Source organism: Macaca fascicularis, chromosome 9, assembly GCF_037993035.2.
Source record: "Macaca fascicularis isolate 582-1 chromosome 9, T2T-MFA8v1.1".
Lineage (NCBI taxonomy): Eukaryota > Metazoa > Chordata > Mammalia > Primates > Cercopithecidae > Macaca > Macaca fascicularis.
This window is the reverse complement of record NC_088383.1, coordinates 104,248,058-104,268,212: the sequence shown is the minus strand read 5'-3', so window position 1 is coordinate 104,268,212 and position 20,155 is coordinate 104,248,058. Positions and strand designations below refer to the sequence as shown.

Genomic DNA, 20,155 nt, shown 5'->3' with positions numbered 1-20,155 from the left:
TGAGCCTGCCTCCCTTCTAGAGCAAACTCTGACAAGTGCGTTAGCATCCCCCGGAGGGCTTGGTAAAATACAAACCCTGGATCCTATCTGCAAAGTTTCTGATTCTGCGGTGGGGCCTGAAAATTTACATTTTTAACAGTTTCCCAGGTGATATTGGTGATACCAGTTTAGAGATCACATTTTGAGAATTACTGCCCTAGAAGTTGACTGATGGACTTGAAAAAGTAGAGACCAACACATCCCAGGTGCACCACACTGTGTCAAGGCACTTCAGTCCCATTCAGTAGGACTGGGGTGACCACTGGTTCTGTGTAAGACCCTATGGGAGGCAGAAAGAACTCTGTCTGTGTGCCCTTGGGGAGCTGATAGTGGAAGAGTCTCCCTCTTACACAGTTATCTCTGTCCTATAGTAAGTAATACAATACTGTGAAAGCCAGAGGAGGGAAAGATGGATTCAGTCTTGGAGCTACAGGGAGATAAAGAGGGAGAGGATGCTGCTTTGTATAACTACCAGTGACTCACATACACGTCTCAAGAGTTTAATGGAATCAGTGAATTTTAACAGGCCTTCAGTGAAAAAAATCTCACCACCCCCCATTATTAACCCAAGTCCACTTACAAATTAATCATAAACTACAAATCTATATAATTATATTGATTTAATTGATAGGAGATACTGTTTTGACAGAACTCAGTTACCAGAGTGTGAATGTGGTGCTGCTTTGGTATAAATTTTTTAAAGTTCACACAGCTCTACAGCTGGGTGACATGAGGTAACCTACTTCCTTGTGTTTTTCTATTGGAATCACTGTAAAATTCGTATCCTTATAATTTCGGTCATTTAGTTTTCTCTTGTAAACTTGTCATTTATCATTAACCCCACATCCGTTCTTTTCTTGTTCACCTGCAACTGTGAAATTATGCCCTTTGGTTACAGACACAAACACAGGTATTGAAATTGTGTGGCTTTAACTTGATTATAAGGTGATCATTCGTGTGGCCCCAGTATGTATGGTATAGATAGGTAGATAGATGGAAACATCAATGTGAAAATGCAAACTTTAAAAATACCTGCGGAAGGCTAGGCACAGTGGCTCACACCTGTAATCCCAGCACTTTGGGAGGCCAAGGCAGGAGAACTGCTTGAACCCAGGAATCTGAGACCAGCTTGGGCAACATCGTGGACCCTATCTGTACAAAAATTACCCAGGCTTGGTGGTGTGTGCCTGTAGTCCAGGCTACTCAGGAGGCTGAGGTGGTAGGATCATCTGAGCCTGGGGAGTCAAGACTGCAGTGAGCCATGATTGTGCCACTGCACTCCAGCCTGGGCAACACGGCAAGATGCTGTCTCAAAAAAAAGAAAGAAATTCCACAGCCAGGCGTAGTGGCTCACGCCTGTAATCCCAGTACTTTGGGAGGCCAAAGTGGGCGGATCACTTGAGGCCAGGAGTTAGAGACCTCCCTGGCCAACATGGTAAAACCCAGTCTCTACTGAGAAATACAAAAGTTAGCCAGACATGGTGGCACATGCTTGTAGTCCCAGCTGCTCAGGAGGCTGAGGCAGAAGAATTGCTTGAACCTGGGAGGCAGAGGTTGCTGAGACCGTGCCACTGTACTCCAGCCTGGGAGACAGAGCAAGACCCTGTCTCAAAAAAAAGGAAAAAAAGAAAAGAAAAAAGAAATTTCAGAGAGAGGAGGGGATAGGAGGGGGTTCAGTTGAGGTGTAGCAAATAGATTTGACTGGAACAGGAACAGTGTAGTAGAGATAAAGGCAATTCGGTTAAGAGTAGGGAGAAACTACCCAGAGGCCTTCACCTATGGCAGGAATTGAGATTTGAACTGAGGGAAAGTTGAGAGCAGCAGCCAACTTCAAAGCAAGGAAGAGATGTGAGGAAGAATGTTAGGAATGTTATTTGTGCTCCCGGGTGACAGATTAGAGTGAAGAGAATGTGAAATCAAAGGAAGCTTTGTGTCAATGGAAACTAGGCGTCAGCTTTGAGCAACAGGGTTGCGGAGGGATGGAGGTGTGGAGGGAGGTCCCTCCTGACTTAATGACACACTTGATCAGGAAGTGGAGAAGGGGCGGAGGCTGACTCGGACCTGGGCATCTGGGAAGAGAGGACTACCCAACAGGATTGGAAGTCTTGGCAGGAGTCATTTGAGCTCAGGGACCACTTTATCTGGCTTTTTGGATGAGGTCACAGACCGTAAGAAATATATGGAGTTGGAGATGATGTGAGAAGTGAGTCGGCGTTTCATCTACTTGCATATCATAATTTAAGCAAATAAATGTACCTAAGGAATAAGACAGTAGATAAGGAACATCTTAGGACTTCTGGCTGACTTTGTCTTTTGTTTGTTTGTTTTTTTAATAGCCATGGTCTGCATGTTTTGAGGAACTGGTACCTCAGCTTTGGGACCTTTCTAACCATCTCTTCCCCAGATCTGGTTGTTTTTAGGGGATTCTCATGCATGACATACATAGTTAACTAAACATTTATCTAGTATTCTACTAAGGTCAGACAAATGCAATTTTGCCCAGATTTCTACACTAGAACAAACTGGCTAGAGTGAATTTCTCTGCTTTGCTTTCTAGAAATTTGTGAAAATGTGTCCTTGTTGTACCTGAATCCTGATTTTAACTTGTCATTGTTTCTTATGTTCAGATGAGACCTGCCAGAGCCAAATTTGACTTTAAAGCTCAGACACTAAAGTAAGTGCTACCAGTTATATTTATTTGTCTTTTTAGCTGTCTCTTTGAAACACAACAGTTTGTTTGTAGAGAAGAGTTGGAGAAATAACAATTATCAAAATTGTTGTTAAAAAAAAAAAAGAACAAAACAGTAGTTCATAGAGTTTGCTATGTGCCAAACACTATTCAGAGTACTTTGCATATGTTAACTCATTATGGAGTGGGTGCTGTGATGATCCCCACTGTTCAAATGAAAAGGCCAAGGGACTATAAGGTTAAGGAACCTGCTCAAGCTGGTGTGAGAGAGTTGGAATTCAAACCTAGGCAGAGGTTGGGCTCTTATACCCTGTCCCACCCTGCCTCCTCCTATGTAGGGGCTCTATTTGCTTAAGTGGTGGCTTGATCTGACCCATCTTTTCTGTGGAAGGATCTAGACCAGTCTCTAGGGAGATAACTTTACCCATTTTGCTACAACATCCCAAGAGATTAAAGGCTTACATGAACCCACCAGAGACTAGCGTTTCTCTAAGTGTGTTCCTCAGAGTGCTAGCCCTATAAGATTTTTCTCAAAAAGGGAGTTCTGTTGTAGAATGAGTTGGGAAACAGTGCATGCTATATCTATACCTCCCACCCACTTTGAAGAAATACTTTGTTGATGGCATGTTAATAGCTCCAGAAGTCTTTCAAGAAAAGAACCTGAAACACGATTTGGGAAATGCTACCAAAGACTGGGTTCCATAAGGAAACAGCTGGCTTTTTATCTAATTATGGATTTAAATAGTCCATGAGTTCTCATTGGCAGCTAAAAGTACAATGGACAGTGGCCACCCCATTGTCCTGCAGATGGACGGTCATGCATCTGGTGATCAGAGGGAGAGCTCCCTGTCCTTAGATGCTGGGAAATGCTATGTGGAGCTAACCAACCATGGTTCTGATCTGCTCTATCCCACAAAATGAGTGACCAGGCCACAGTGTCTAGAACCTAGGCACAAATCTGGTATAGTTGGGTTTGTGTGTATTACTCCAGTCCTTTAGTTGGTCAGCTAAAGGAGGTGGCTGCGTACCATACTGCAAAGATTGCGAGCTTTAGAGTCAGGAAGTCCTGTGTTCAAATCCTGACTATGCCACTTACTATCTCTGTGAGTGTAGTCAAGTTATCAACTTTTCCCCCACTCAATTTTCTTTATCTGCAAGATACGGGTAAAAATGCCTCTCTTTCAGGGAAGCTGGGGTAATACCTGTAAAACATTTTGCGTAGTGTACCAAAATTTAGTGCTCAAAATATGTTATCCTCTTACCCCCCTTTTTTTAAACCAGACAAGATAACAGAGATATATAAATTAATTTGCAATTTAATTAATACACTTTTTCTTTGAATTGAGAAAGGTCTATGTAAGATTTATTAAATGGTCTAGTGATGATAATAGTACATTTTCCCAGATTTCATAAAGAGTCTTAAAACAACTTTTTTTTAGAGCAACCCCGTCAAATAGAACAGGTGAGAAAGCTTAGATCCACAGAAATTGTCACCTTTTATCAACATTGCTAATGCCGGAGAGAGGTTTCCTTCCTTCTGATTCCGTGTTTTCATCATGACATGCTGCCTCCAAAAAAAGTCCACAAAATTTAGTGAAAAAAGTAAATTCTAGCTCCATGGTCTTTTAAGCCCTTCAGTCACTTGGTTTTACATTTCCCCACAGTCAGTTACTCAAAAAAGCATGCTGCCGGGGCCAGGCGTAGTGGCTCATGCCTGTAATCCCAGCACTTTGGAAGGCCGAGGCTGGCAGATCACTTGAGGTCAGGAATTCAAGACCAGCCTGACCAACATGACAAAACCCTGTCTCTACCAAAAAATACAAAAATTAGTCGGGGCGTGGTGGCAAGTGCCTGTAATTCCAGCTACTCAAGAGTCTAAGGCATGAGAATTGCTTGAACCCAGGAGGTGGAGGTTGCGGTAAGCTAAGATCACGCCACTGCATTCCAGCCTGGGGAACAGAGTAAGACTCCGTCTAAAAAATTTTAACAAATAAAAAAAATAAAAAAAATAAAAAGCATGTTATGGAATACTTGGTTCAACAAAGTTAAACAAGTTTCTTTCCCCTGGGTCTTCTCAGAGCCTCTGCTGTGCTGATGTACACTGTGATGCTCAAAAAAAGATCTAAAGCGAATCATATTTCTCAAACCCTCTCACCAGCAGACCTGGTCGCATGGTTCTTTGGGAGCTAGGAGTATAGTCCACAGTAGTGGCAGAATAGGGCCCCAGGTTTCCCATGGTAGACTTCCATCAGCCACAACTACTGACCCCTCAGTTCCTCTCTCACACACAAGTGTATCCTTTGCTTAACAGTAGGACCATTATGCTCCCGCCCCCCTCCACAGCTGCAAGATACTTAGTATAGTAGAGTCAGGAGCCTGCAGGTCTCCACAGCAGTGAATATGCTGAGGGTCTTGCTCATCTATGTGCCTGTGGTTGGGGGTAAAGGAAGAGGGAATTCATAATGCCCCCCAAAGAGGGCTGTGGCAAAAATGTGGCCCGAGACATTCCTTCTCACAGAGACAAATGCCCACATCCCCTTTACAGACCTCTTGAGGGTTAGAATCCTGTCTGCTAATGTGAGACCCACAAAGGCTGCCTTGTGCTTTTATTCAGCACAGAATTGACTTTCTATAGTTTTCCAGATGTGCCCTCATTGTTCGGCCAGCACCCCTCACATACCATGGGACTTCCTGGCATCCTGCAAAGTGAGCACACCCCTTCCAAGTTACAATTGGAGACTTTTCCATCCTATTGGTTTGACACAAATGAAAAAGATCTAGGTCATTTTTTTTAATTCAAGAAAATGTTACAATTTTAAAATTATTTAATTCAAGAAAAAGTTGTAAGGGCCAGGCGCAGTAGCTCACGCCTGTAATCCCAGCACTTTGGGAGGCCGAGGCGGGCAGATCACCTCAGGTTGGGAGTTCGAGACCAGCCTGACCAACTTGGAGAAACCCCATCTCTACTAAAAATACAAAATTAACTGGGCCTCGTGGCCCATGTCTGTAATCCCAGCTACTGGGGAGGCTGAGGCAGAAGAATAGCTTGAACCCGGGAGGCAGAGGTTGCCGTGAGCTGAGATCACACCATTGCACTCCAGCCTGGGCAACAAGAGCAAAATTCTTGTCTCAAAAAAAAAAAAAAAAAAGAAAACGTTCTAATTTTTATCCTTAAGTTTTCATTTTGTTTAAAATTTGCCTTTGTCTAACTTTTTTAAAAAAAGAGTCCTGGTTAAAAATTAACATCATCTGGGCCAGGCGCGGTGGCTCACGCCTGTAATCCCAGCACTTTGGGAGGTCAAGGCAAGTGGATCATGAGGTCAGGAGTTCAAGACCAGCCTGACCAACATGGTGAAACCCCGTCTCTACAAAAAAAAAATTAGCCGGGCATGGTGGTACATGCCTGTAGTCCCAGCTGCTCGGGAAGCTAAGGCAGGAGAATTGCTTGAACCTGGGAGGTGGAGGTTGCAGTGAGCTGAGATTGCACCACTGTACTCCAGCCTGGTGACAGAGTGAGACACTGTCTCAAAAAAAAAAATAATAATAATAATAATAACATCATCATTATTAAGGCAAACAAAAGAATGGATATGGAAAAGTTGCAAAGGGGCACAAAGAGCATTTGAAGGAAAATCTACTTTTCTTTCCAACATCACTTTTCCATGTTAAAAAGCAAAGGAATTAGGCCGGGCGCAGTGACTACATGCCTGTAATCTCAGCATTTTGGGGGAGACTGAGGCAGGAGGATCACTTGAGCCCAGGAGTTCAAGACCAGCCCGGGCAGCATGGCAAAACCCCATCTCTACGAAAATATATATGTAACAATTGGCCAGGCATGGTGGTGCATGCCTGTAGTCCCAGCTACTCAGGAGGCTGAAGTAGGAGGATCACTTGCGCCCAGGAGGTTGAGGCTGCAATGAGCCGTGATCATGCCACTTGCACTCCAGCCTGGGCAGCAGAATGAGACCTTGTCTCATGAAAAAAAGTAATGGAATTAACATTTATTTATTGAGTGTTACCTACCTGTACAACAGGCACCATCCTAGCTGTTTATTTTTAGTTTGTTGAAGCATTCTCCAGCAACTCTGAGTTAGCTCCAAGTTCAGCTAAAGAAACAGTGTCTCAGATTAAGTATTGTGTCCCTGGTCCCAGAGCTACTAAATTTCAGAACTGGGTTTTGGACCAGATCTGCCTAACTTCAGAACCTTTCTACTGCATGATGATACAAAGACGGATGGTAAAATGGATGGGTGGACAAATGGTGAAATTGATGGAATGATAGAAGGATGCCAATATATCACAAATAATTTGAGGGCAATTTAAAGCAACGAAAGCATGTCCTGCTAGGGCATAGTAGAGGATAGTGAAGGTATCCAGAAGGAGACGCTTTTCTTCGTTTAATAAACATCAGTTAAGGCAGCTGAGTGCATTGTTGTGTGTTGCATAAATATTCTGAGCATAAGACAGCATTCACAAAAAATGCATTTAGAAAACCACAACAAATTAATAAGGCCTCTGAGCACTTTCAAGGGCTAGTCAATTTGAATGTTAACATCCATCCTGCAAAAGACTGGAAAAATGCCAAACGTGATGTAATTTCCTGAATAGTGGGGTTCTTACTTCCAAATATGGAGTCCCCTCTCTGGAATTTGTACCCTTTGACCCCACTTAAAAGTCTTCTTTTGCTACAAAACTGAAGTGTCTTAATCTTACACATACTGAAACATCTGCTAAAATGCCGTTGACCCTCTGTCGACAGGGAGCTTCCTCTGCAGAAGGGAGATATTGTTTACATTTATAAGCAAATTGATCAGAACTGGTATGAAGGAGAACACCACGGCCGGGTGGGAATCTTCCCACGCACCTATATTGAGGTACCGCAGCCCCTTTTCTTTCTAAGGAAAAGCCTGACTGTGCCCAAAGCACCATTTATTTACTAAATGCTTATGTTTTGTTTCCTCCTTTTCCTCTTGTTTCCCTGCTTTCTTCTCTTCCCTTGTTCTCTTTTACCTGTTTCCCTTTCTCAGCTTCTTCCTCCTGCTGAGAAGGCTCAGCCCAAAAAGTTGACACCAGTGCAGGTTTTGGAATATGGAGAAGCTATTGCTAAGTTTAACTTTAATGGTGATACACAGGTAGAAATGTCCTTCAGAAAGGTAAGCTGCCCTTCTCATGCCTTGCTTTGGGGCTCTCTTGGATGGCACAGCTATGTGGGGAAGTGTGGTGTTGCTATCACATCCCAGTCTGGGGGTGCTATCTGTACCCTTAAGAGAAGTATGCTAATCAATAATTGCATTAAGGGCTGGGCACGGTGGCTCACGCCTGTAATCCCAGCACTTTGGGAGGCCGAAGTGGTTAGATCACTTGAGGTCAGTTTGAGACTAGCCTGGCCAACACGGTGAAACCCCGTCTCTACTAAAAATACAAAAATTAGCTGGGCATGGTAGTGGGTTCCTGTAATCCCAGCTACTCAGGAGGCTGAGGCAGGAGAATCGTTTGAACCTGGGAGACAGAGGTTGCAGTGAGCTGAGATTACTCCACTGCTCTCCAACCTGGGCAATAGGGTGAGACTCTATCTCAAAAAAAAAAAAAAAAAAAAAAAAGAATTGCATTAAGGCTTGTAATCCCAGCACTTTGGGAAACCAAGATAGGAGGCTCACTTAAGGCCAGGGGTTCAAGACCAGCCTGAGCAACATAGCAAGACCCCATCTCTATTGAAGAAAAAAGCTAAAAGAATTGCATTAAGGGCAATTGGAGAATTTTCTGAGGTAAGGTATTTTTAAAATAAACCCTAGGCTAATGTCAGGGTTTAACTGTATTGAGCTCACTGATTAAAGATAGTATTTCTGGAGTCTTAGACATCTTTTATAAGCTGTTTTCAACCAACACTTACCAACTAATGATGTGATAATGCACTGTGTTGGGGACTGGGTTTTACAATATATTGGTGTGATCTAGTGGAAGAAACAGGTGCATTGATACCAGGAGAAGTTTGAAAAGCTTTGAACCCAAAAGGCACAAACCAGCTGTGCAGAATGTGGGAGTTAAATACTTTTTCCAAGCCACCATTTTCTTATAGAAAATAATGAAGATAGATGGCTCTCCCCTAGGTGGTTGTAAGAGACTTAGGTGAAACAGCTTATGTGAAGCCCCCAGCATGACACATGGTATCTGGTTTGTGCTTAGTAAACAGGAGATGCCAGTATCATTATCATCACCGTCATGCTTATTCAGACGCAATTACACTGTGCAGAGAAGTTCTTCTTTCCAGAATCCAAACACTCTACCTGGCAAAATTCTCTGGCTTCCTAAAGTTACTAAGTTACTGATTTTATTGAGGATTGAGGGAAGTGAGCACATGGGTTAGAAAAAGATGAACCATCTTATGTAACACTGGAAGCAACCCAATTTGCCCTACAGCAGGGGATCAGTAATTAAATCATTATATGTGTGTGCAACAGAATACCCTGCAGTGGTCCATTAAGCTGTGCAATGCCATTAAAAATCTAGAATTCTATTTTTTGATAAAGAAGGAGGTTTACTATGTACTATTAAGTATTTTTTAAAAAGCAAGTTGGAAAAGTATGGAAATACAGTTTATACTCAATTTTTATAAGAAAAAATATGTGAGGTTTAATTCACATGCGTAGAAGTAAATCTGGGAAGTCCATATGCCAAATATTAATAGTGTTTATCCCCAAATGACTATGTGATGGATGAAGATTGTTTTCTGCTTTATGTTTGTGTTCTGATTTTTCTATAATGATACATTATAAGTATTTATAATTCTACAAAAGAAAGAAAAAGAGAAACCCCCCAAAATCTTTGCCTTAGAGATGAAGATTGGATATCTGTTTCACATTAAATGAGTCAAAAACACTATATTTGTTCCCTGGCTTAGGGGCACAAATCTGATGTTCTCCTTTACTAAAATACTTAAAGAACCAAGGTAAACTTCCCAGCATCAAGGTAGCTCCTCTGCCATTAGCATCCTCATCCCAGTGGTGGTAATTCCCTCGGGTTCAGCAGGGAATGTTTTTGCTGAGCTAAGAATGTGGTAAACAATGCAGGACATTGAAGCATGCAGGCAGAGGCCCCAGGCATGCAGAGGCATGCTAGGACAAGGACCCTGTCTTTGCTGTGTCTTCCAGGGTGAGAGGATAACACTGCTCCGGCAGGTAGATGAGAACTGGTACGAAGGGAGGATCCCAGGGACATCCCGACAAGGCATCTTCCCCATCACCTACGTGGATGTGATCAAGCGGCCACTGGTGAAAAACCCTGTGGATTACATGGACCTGCCTTTCTCTGCCTCCCCAAGTCGCAGTGCCACTGCAAGCCCTCAGGTATCTAAGCTTCTCGTCACTGGTTTTCATACTCAGCGTGTGAGTTTTCTTAGTCAACAGTGCTGTTGGCACACAGCCTCTCTGGGGAGGTTTTTGAGCACTGCAATTAAAAACTGTCTGCAGGAGGCCGGGTGTGGTAGCTCACACCTGTAATCCCAGCACTTTGGGAGGCTGAGGTGGGTGAATCACCTGAGGTCAGGAGTTCGAGATCAGCCTGGCCAACATGGTGAAACCCTGTCTCTACTAAAAATTCAAAAATCAAAAAAAGATGGCGGGCGCCCGTAGTCCCAGCTACTCGGGAGGCTGAGGCAGGAGAATTGCTTGAACCCGGGAGGCGGAGGTTGCAGTGAGCTGAGATCACGCCACTGCACTCTAGCCTGGGCGACAGAGTGAGACTCTGTCTCAAAAAAAAAAAAAAAAAAAAAAAACTGCAGGAAAGCAGACTGTACACTGGACTTTGTCTTCATGCATACAAATGGCCTTTTCCAGTGCTTGGTTGAAGATATATTATCTCAGAGGAAAAGAAAGAGTCAGATAATTGCTCTGGGAATAAAGTGACTAGGGAAAGAGAAACAAGAGCCTCTATCAGTTGGTCCCTCCTGGGTGAAGCTGTTGGTGTGGGGACCACCACTGTGTCATAAATCCCATGGTCCAAATGTGGTCCTCAGTCATCTTGGCCAAAGTTGGCCTGCAGAAGACAAAGGCTGAAAGAGAGACTTACACCTTCTTCTTGTCAGCCACGTAGACCAGGTCCAAAGTGTTTGCATTCACCGGAACCAGGTTGACTGGAACAAGTAACTTATAGCATCTCAGTCTCAGTGGGCTGAAAGGATGTAGGTTTATAGGCATGGTAAGATGTTGGCTCTCCCAAACATTAATTATGAATAAACTTGTTTAGAAATATAAACTATTCCAAACTGATCCCCACTTTCCCAAAGCCAAGAAAATGTCAGAACCTTGAGTTCAGGGTGATATGGTGGGGGTGACATCCTGTGAAAAAGTCCAGCCAAACCACCATGTATGTTGTAAGGAGGTTGGCAGAGGAACAAGAGTAGGACCTGGGGGCCCAGGTTGACCCTGAGACGATGCCTCTTGTCTAGTCCTCTAATTGTTTCCTCCTCTGACACCTGCTCATCACTGACCCCAGTAGAGGGTTCTTGGCAGAAAGCATTAAACAGGCTTACCCAGGGCTTCCTGCACAGTGACAGCCGCATCCTGTTGTCTTATAGGACAGGGTGTGTGACTGGGGCGGGACATTCTGCTTTGTAAGGATGCAGAGAACTCAGCTACGTTTTTCACTTGACTGTAGCCAAGAATGATTGTAAAACAAAACTAGTACACTACTCATACTCCTCTCTGGAAGACTCTGCTGAGCTCCCAGAGAAAATAAAACCTCAGGGAAGGGCCATGGCAGTGCGGGGCCACCTTTCCCCATGGTTCCGGGTCAGGGATCTGGATGCACAGGGGCTGGGGGGCTGGGATAGGGAGCTTCCAGTGGGTCCCTTTGAAACTCCAATTCTGCAAAGCAGGCCGGCCTCATCCGTCACTACTCTGACGGGAACCTCTCTCCATCTCCACACCTGTGGCTGCTTCCTCCACCCACTGCCTGCACACATCAGGCTCATGTTCGCACATGCTCACATGCACACTCACCCATCCTGGTTTCTCCCCAGATGTAACCCAAGGATTTCCTTTTTGGACACCAGAGTGTCCTTGCGCATCCTCTCCATTTCATTCCTCTTTATATACCCCTTGTGATTATTTTCCTTCTTTTTCCTTTATGCTGACACTTGTACCTTTTGCTTCTTTCTTTTGTTTTCCTCTCTCTTCTTCTTTTTAAGTTTTCCAGTCACAGCAAGCTCATCACGCCAGCACCCTCATCTCTGCCCCACTCCCGCCGAGCCCTGTCCCCCGAGATGCACGCCGTCACCTCTGAGTGGATCTCGCTGACTGTGGGGGTCCCAGGCAGGCGTTCTCTGGCCCTGACCCCACCCTTGCCTCCTCTGCCAGAGGCTTCTGTCTATAACACTGACCACCTCGCCTTGTCACCAAGGGCCGGTCCCTCCCTGTCTCTCAGCCTCCCCCATTTGAGTTGGTCAGATCGTCCCACCCCACGGTCAGTAGCTTCTCCACTGGCCCTACCTTCCCCACACAAAACCTACGCCCTAGCACCCGCTTCCCAGGCCTCCCTTCACATGAATGGAGACGGTGGTGTCCACACGCCATCTTCAGGCATCCACCAAGATAGCTTCTCGCAGCTGCCACTGGGGAGCTCTGATAGTGTCATCTCCCAGCTTAGTGATGCCTTTAGCAGCCAGAGCAAGAGGCAGCCATGGCGCGAAGAGAGTGGACAATATGAGAGGAAAGCAGAGAGGGAGGCAGGCCAGAGAGGCCCTGGCGGACCCGAGATCTCTAAGAAGAGCTGCTTGAAGCCTTCAGACGTGGTCAGGTGCCTGAGTACTGAACACAGACTCTCAGATCTCAACACCCCTGAGGAGAGCCGGCCCGGCAAGCCCCTGGGTAGCGCTTTTCCAGGAAGTGAGGCTGAGCAGACAGAGCGGCATAGAGGTGGCGAGCAGGCGGGGAGGAAAGCTGCTCGGAGAGGTGGGAGCCAGGTAGGCCTGCAGCATGCCGCGTGTGCACTTGGCGTCTCACTTGGCAGGGTGGGCTGCACGTCTCGCCCCGGTCCATCTACGGAGGCCAAGTGAATGCTGGTGAGACCATTTGCTTGCCTCGGGAGCAAAGAGATGGCCCCGGAGGGAATGGGGGGACATGAATTCAGGTGCCAGGGCTGGATACAGTTGGAGGGAAAGGACAGGCTGTATCTGACCACTTGAGGTCATTCGGAAGTTATCTCTACTTTGAATGCCTCCTGGCCTGCTGCAAGGGCCTCTGAGAAGGCAGACCTTCCTCACGTCCCATGTATGCCTTGGAGATGACCCTCGGTTTGCTTTGACTAATACAGCTGAGAACACCAGGCTTTGGTGTGGTGGTGTGGTTTGCTTTTATGTAAGATGCACTTTGTTTCCATAACCCATGGTGCTCTGCTAGTGCTCGGTTCTGTCAGGTCTTTGTCCTGTCTCGTGTTTGTGTGGGCACGCGGGGCCTTTGTTTGCCACGCAACAAAGGTGTTTTGGTTCTGGAGAGGAGAATGCAGGCCTCCTGGGGCCCTGACTGGCATGGGGTATCCTTGAGTAGGCATGCCAGGTTTTTGGGTGAGTGTCCCATCTTCTCTCTGGGTCAGCTACAAAGAGTGCAGCATTTGGGCAAAGGTAGCCTTAGGGTGTTTTGAGACCTGAAAATTTTTTTGGAGACATGAAATTAGCAACTAAACAAATCACAATTCTGATTTTGGCTATGCTGTTTACTACTGCTAAAGTCAAAGACTTAAGCAACTCCTCTGAAGCAACCAGGTTTGAATGCCAGCTCCACCTCTTACTGTCTAGTGACTTGGGAGTTACTTCCCCTCTCTGAGACTCAGTTTCCTCATCTGTAAAATGGAGATGATAGCACCTATGTCAAAGAGTGGTTGAGTACAAGGGCTTATGATCCTGGGAACATGGTCAGCACTTTATAAATGGAAGCTATAGAGCCACCATCTTGGGTGATCTAGAACTGCTTCTAGAACTGAGAATATTCTTAGAACCGCCTTAGACCCAGATCGAGTTCCTGAAGATGTCTGCAAGCCATTTATTAAGTATCTAGTATGTATGATGTCCACAGTAAATAGTGCTTAACCCTTAGGCTTGCAACCTCAGTTTCCCTTTGAGGCTGTAGTTATTCCGTCTATGAATAAGACCTGCAGGTACCAGCCTCTGGGCAGAATACAAGGGTCATTTGTCTCTCCTCTTGAGGACCCTAAGTTCAAGCCTCCTCAAAACAAGGAGGAGCCTACAAACATAGCAATACCACCAGGGCAATAATAGAGGCATGCTTGGGGGACACAGGAGCACAGAGGCTTGAGACACACTAGGCCAGACTTCCAGCTCCAGCCAAGCACATGTGGGCCCATGGGTGGGCCAGCACATCAGGAGTAGGGATCACTGAGGGTGAGCCAGGATGGGGTAGTTTATAAGAAATGAGGCTTAGTCTTTTGCTAGAAAGCCACTTAACCTCTCACATGCAAAACAGGAGTGGAGGCAGTCCATCGCTTGTAGGGCAAGGATTCAATGAGGTAATTAATGGAAGTTGGTGCTTGGCACGTGCCAAGGCTCCATATGTGGGATCTCCCGCTGCTGTGTGGGGCCGTAGGAAAGCAGCAATACCTGGCAAAGGCTTTGCCTGGCCCTGGAACAGGTTGAGGAAAAAATAGAAGAGGTGGTAAAGTGGCTAGCTGAAAAGAATTAAACGTCTCTGACACAGGAATAATTCTATAAATGTTCTAAGTCAACCCAAGGCACCCGAGGACATCCTTATCGTCAGTGTTGAGTCATCATCCCGGCCCAATTCCAAGATCCTGTGTGTATAGGAAGTGCGCACGGTGCCGGATCTCCGAGTAAGGTTAGGAGTATACGCTTCCTGCTTCCTAAGGCAGGATAGGAGTGGAGTAGCTGGCAACACTGAAGATTATGTTGATTGGAAAGTCAGGCTTGTTGAAACTTGGTGTTCCTTTCTTGGTGGGCCTCCAGACCCCAAGTGTACCACTTCCTGTCCCCTCCCTTCCTTCTGACCTCCTGGCACAAGCCCCTTTTCCATGGGTGTGCCCAGGCTGTGGCCTGGGGCTCGCTCCCCCTTGAGAGCTGGCATTTGTGTGAAAAGGGCTGCGCCCACACCTCCCCTTTAGCCACCTCACTTTCCCCTCCTGTGGCTGGAGCAGGAGCTGACAACTCTGGAAACGGGGTCCTTCGGAAGAGGCTCCTGTGTCTTGGGCCCCCTTTGGGTGACACACATGCTAAAAATGGAAAGGACTTATATGACAACCGTTCTCTGGCAGCCCCATCAGAATGACGTGACCACAGGCTGTTGCTTATTTGGAAAAATGCATTCCGGACCAGTTTGCGTATCAAGAGAACTGTCAGCCATTATGATCCTTGCTGAACTAAAGAGCTGAAACAAAAGTTCACTTTTATTATAGGTATTGGGGAGGTAGGTTGAGAATCTGACCAATGAGAGGGAATTTTACCTGAGAACCTTAAATGAAAAGACATTCTGAAATGTTATGATCATTTACTCTTTGAAGCATTTGGGATATTTCAGGCAGTTTGCTGCAAGAGACAGAGCGGGGTGAACATCATCAGGGCTTCCATTTAGATGTAACTTCTAGGAAGCTGTTGGGGCCAAGGGAAAGTTTCCCTTTTGTCCTTTGAAGTTTCCCTAAAAATTACTGATAAGAAGCAAAAAAATTTTTTTCTTTTCTTTCCTTTTTTTTTTCTTTTTTTTTTTTTTTTTTGAGTCAAGGTCTCACTCTGTCATCCAGGCTGGAGTGCAATGGCACAATCTCATTGCAACCTCTGCCCCCAGATTCAAGACTTCTTCTACCTCAGCCTCCTCGAGTAGCTGGGACTACAGGCACATGCCACCATGTCCAGGTAATTTTTGTTTTGTTTGGTAGAGACGGGGTTTCACCATGTTGGTCAGGCTGGTCTCAGACTCCTGACCTCAAGTGATCCTCCCGCCTTGGCCTCCTTGGATTACAGGCATGAGCCACCACACCCGGCCAAGAAGCAAATTAATAGGAGAAAAGGCATACAGTTTTATGTGACATAGGAGCCTTCAGAATGAAGACCCAATCCCCCAATGGAGTGCAGAAGCTTATACCATCTTGAGGTTACAGAAGAATGGGGGCTCAGAGGATGGCCAAAGACAGGTTATGGTGGTAAATCAGATTTTAAGCAGCAAGACACGTTATGGGAGGGAGAAAAGTAAGGCTTGGCTAGCAAAGGGGGTCTTGTTATTTAGATGAAAGCTCACAGGTAGCAGCCTCAGAGAGAATAGATGGTAAATGTTTCTTTTAGGCCTTTAAAGGTGTCAGCCTGTCAGTTCATCTTTTCTAGATCTAGACAAGGGAAAGCCTCAGAGAAAACCTGGCTGCATCAATGCAGATTTTTCTCTATAAATACAAATCTCCTGCACAAAAGACAGCTTTGCAGAGCTACCTGTTTTTGCTGGCTCTCTGACAGCCATCCCAAAATATGTCAAAAAATATATTTTGGAGTAAAATATTCTGATTTCCTTTAACACCTTTCCTGACAGCCTCCCCCACCCCTGCATGAGTGGATTCAGTGCTCTGACTTTGTGCTGCCACAGCCCCTGCAATGGTCTGAGTGAGTGAGCCTCTCTCAGCCCCCTTTGCTTCCCTGTGTTCCCATCAAGTATCAGTGCTCCAAGGGCAAGACCATGATACCTGATGTATGGAAGGCACTCAGTGAATATTTGTTGAATGAAAGAAAAGGCAAGCCAGACACCTGTAATCTGGGATTACAGGTGGCTTACACCTGTAATCCCAGCACTTCGGGAGCCTGAGGCAGGCGGATCTCTTGAGGTCAGGAGTTTGAGACCAGCCAGCATAGGGAAACCCCATCTCTTCTAAAAATACAAAAATCTCTTCTAAAAAATAAAAAAAATCAGCTGGGCGTGGTGGTGCATGCCTGTAATCCCAGCTACTTGGTAGGCTGAGGTGGGAGAATCACTTGAACTCAGGAAGCAGAGATTGCAGTGAGCAGAGATAGGGCCACTGCACTCCAGCCTGGGTGACAGAGCAAGACCCCGTCTCAAAAAAAAAAAAAAGAAAGAAAGAAAGAAAGAAAGAAAGAAAGGAAGAAAGAAAGAAAAGACAAACAATGACTGACCCCAACTAAAGGAGTTTAGGATCTCCAACAGGGGAGTAAGATCTGTTCCCAAATAATTATAATGCAAATAAGGAAAGAGAGTCACAAACTACACCCCCTGGAAGATCAAGATGGGGAGAAATAATAACAAGGGAGGAAGGTGGTTGTCTGGAAACCTCAGGAAAAAAAATGCTGGGCAGGATGTCAGAGCCCCAGCACGAGGAGGTGGTTGACTTGAGTGTTGGTAAGAAAAATTGACTGATAACAGTATAGGTTTGAAGAAGGAAAGTTTATTAGAAAGAAAGAATACTGCAAAAGGGTGCAGCAGGGCACTCAGTGAGAGAGGACTGAGCGCACTGTGGTGGATTTTCTTCAGGAGTGTTTATGGACCTTAAGGCGGAAGCTTAGGGGCAATTTGGACCATACTGGCCACATAGGTCATAAATGATTACATCTGTAGATGTTTTGGTGCCTTAATGTCAGCAAGGGTTGCACAATGAGTTTCAGCATGCCATTCCAGAGATGTGTAGAAATTCTAGTTACTTATAAATTTGGAGGGAAAGAAATCTGGGACCAGATGCCTGCTTTAAATGATAGGGAAGTCTAATTACTTCTGATTTTCCCAGATAAAGAATTTGGCCTGTTTGATGGTCACCAGGTGGTCATTGCTCCCTTCTAAATTCCTCAGATAAGGAGTTTTTGCCTCTGGGGCCTGCTGGATGGTCACCAGGTGATTTTGCTCTCCTCAAAAAAGTAGCATTTAATCTGAGCCTTAAAGAATAAGAGTTTTTCTCACAGGTGTACAACAGGAGGGTGGGACTCAAGGCAAATAGCTCAAGCAAAGGCCCAGAGGTAGGACCATGAAAGGTATGCATGGAGAATGATGCATTCCTGGTTTGGGTGAGGCTTCTGGTGTCCACATGTGAATAGAAAAGGGGATTTCTGGAGAAGGGGCTGGGACCAGAACCTACGTCAGGAGTCACGGTGACCCTTTGAATCAGTCACCTGCCCACCTCCTTCAACTCTGCAAATGTGTGGACACTTCGTGTGAAATGGTTTGACTTTTCCCTCCTAAACTGGTTTACACTGGGTCAGTTGCCCATGTTTTTAGGTGTGTTTTTTATCTGAACAGCAGAAGAGAGTGAGTGAAATGAATGCAAGGGTCTTCAGGGACATCAGGAAGGGGTGGGAAGAGCACTGGATTGAGAGTCAGGGTTCCAAGTTCTAGCTCTAGCTCTGCCATTGGTTTGCCAGGTATCTTTGGTTGAGTCACTTCTCTTTCCTGGCAGCTACTCTGTCCATAAACAAAAGATTCAGACAAGAAAAATGCCATTCCTTTTAGCTTTGATATCCTTTGATTAGGTAAAAATCCTGCATGAATTTTAGTTGAAATGAGAAAGAAGAACACATACAAAAGTTTAAGTCAGGGGTTTATAATCAATTTACAGACCTTCACAATGGAAAAATAGAAGCTCTTCCTTTTAATTTTTGAGAGACAACTTATTGGATGAAAAATGTGCATACAAAATGCCCAAGCATTCAGAATTATCACCGAAGTTCTTGGATTTTCTTGAGCGCAATTTTGGCCAACAACATTTGGAACAATCAAGAAGGTACGCTGGGCATGGTGGCTCGTGCCTGTAATCCCAGCACTTGGGAGGCCGAGGCAGGCAGATCACTTGAGGCCAGGAGTTTAAGACCAGCCTGGCCAACATGGCGAAACCCTGTCTCTACTAAAAATAGAAAAATTAGCCAGGCATGGTGGTAGACATCTGTAATCCAAGCTACTCGGGAGGCTGAGGCATGAGAATTGCTTGAACCCAGGAGGTGGAGGTTGCAGTGAGCTGAGAGCATGCCACTGCACTCCAGCCTGGGTGACAGAGCAAGACTCTACTTCAAAAAAACTTTAAAAAGTAAACAAAGGAAAAGAAAGTAAGGGGCACAGGTCTGATGGTAGTGAGTTATCTCAATTCATTGTTCACAGTCAGTTACAGATCAAATTGGTTGTTCCACTAAAAAATAGAAAAAGAAAGCAAAGGGAAGATCATCTTGAAAAAGCCTATCACTTGCATGATCAAATATTTACGGAGTTTCTCCATGACAGAAGCACTATTTGTTGACTGGCATCCAGCCTTGGTTTTTAAGAGTTTTTACAATGTGTGAGAGTACCTCCTAGAACTTTTGAATTAAAAAGAATATTTAGAGACCATCTACTCCAGTAACTGATAACTTTTTCTAGATCAAGAACCTTTGAGAATCTGAGATCAGCTGAGGACTGTAGGCCAGTAGTTTGGGGAGGAGAGTGACACACAGTTTTGCATCGTTTCAAGAGGCCCACACCCAAGTCCATCTGTGACAGACCAGTAGGTTAAGAGCCTCCAGTCTTTTACAATGAGATGAGAAAACCAAGGCCTGAGGAAAGTGACAAAACTTTTGTGATGTTAGTTTGGTTCCTAAAGGGAAGGAAGCTAATCAAATAAAATCTCAATATACAGGAAAGCTGTGTGTCCTCAAAGCATCTGTCTGAGAAGCATGAGAACAAACTATAGGCTTAGAGAAGGGAGAAGGAGGCAAAGTGACTCAAGACAGAAAGATGTGACTTCAGAGGGAACACTTCTCAACACAAGGAAACTAAGTTCATTCCCAGAAAGATAAGAACAGAGGCATAGGCCTGCCTTGAGGATGGAAATCAGAAATAGAAGAGGAAGCTGTGATGTAACCTGCAAGAAAAAAGAAAATTTAAATGTTAAGATACTCAAGTAAATATAGGAGACATTTTCCTTTGACTCACTCAGAAGGGAAATCTCTAAATAGAGGGCATTTAACAGCTTACGGGATGGGGAGAGACGTTGGCTGCAGTACTTACAAAAATAAGCAGCAGGTATTCTCTCAACACTAATGTTAGGGAACTGGCCGGGCATGGTGGCTCACACTTTCGGGGGCCAACACAGGAAGATCTCTTAAGCTCAGGAGTTCGAGACCAGCCTGAGCAGCACAGGGAGACTACGTCTCTACAAAAATAAAAACATTAGCCAGGAGTGGTGGCGAGTACCTGTGGTTCCAGTTACTTGGGAAGCTGAGATGGAAAGAATGCTTGGGTCTGGGAGGTCAAGGCTACAGTGAGCCATGATCACACCACTGCAGTCTAACCTGAACAACAGGAAAAAAAAAAAAAAAGGGTAAGGGACTAAGACCCAAAGCTAAAGTGTGTACCCTTATGAAAGTGTTAGGAGAATGGGGCATGTCAGTAGAAAGTGCCAGCCACAGGGTACTGGACAAATTAAGGTGACCTGTTGGTCAGCATCCCTCTCTAGCTC

The 20,155-nt window shown here is 45.1% G+C and overlaps 1 protein-coding gene across 50 annotated transcripts in view; it reads left to right on the top strand.

Annotated features, from left to right (window-relative positions):
- Nucleotides 1-20,155, top strand: part of SORBS1 (sorbin and SH3 domain containing 1) — a 252,720-nt gene that overhangs the window by 214,653 nt on the left and 17,912 nt on the right. For 48 of the 50 annotated variants that reach the window (XM_074002273.1, XM_074002256.1, XM_074002270.1 and 45 more), the window contains 4 exons: nt 2,667-2,713; nt 7,488-7,602; nt 7,756-7,881; nt 9,877-10,071. In XM_074002273.1, coding sequence (XP_073858374.1) covers nt 2,667-2,713; nt 7,488-7,602; nt 7,756-7,881; nt 9,877-10,071 — 483 coding nt within the window. Of the gene's footprint in view, nt 1-2,666; nt 2,714-7,487; nt 7,603-7,755; nt 7,882-9,876; nt 10,072-11,912; nt 12,687-20,155 lie in introns of all 50 variants that reach the window. The other 2 variants (XM_065521180.1, XM_065521179.1) reach the window with 1 other exon arrangement.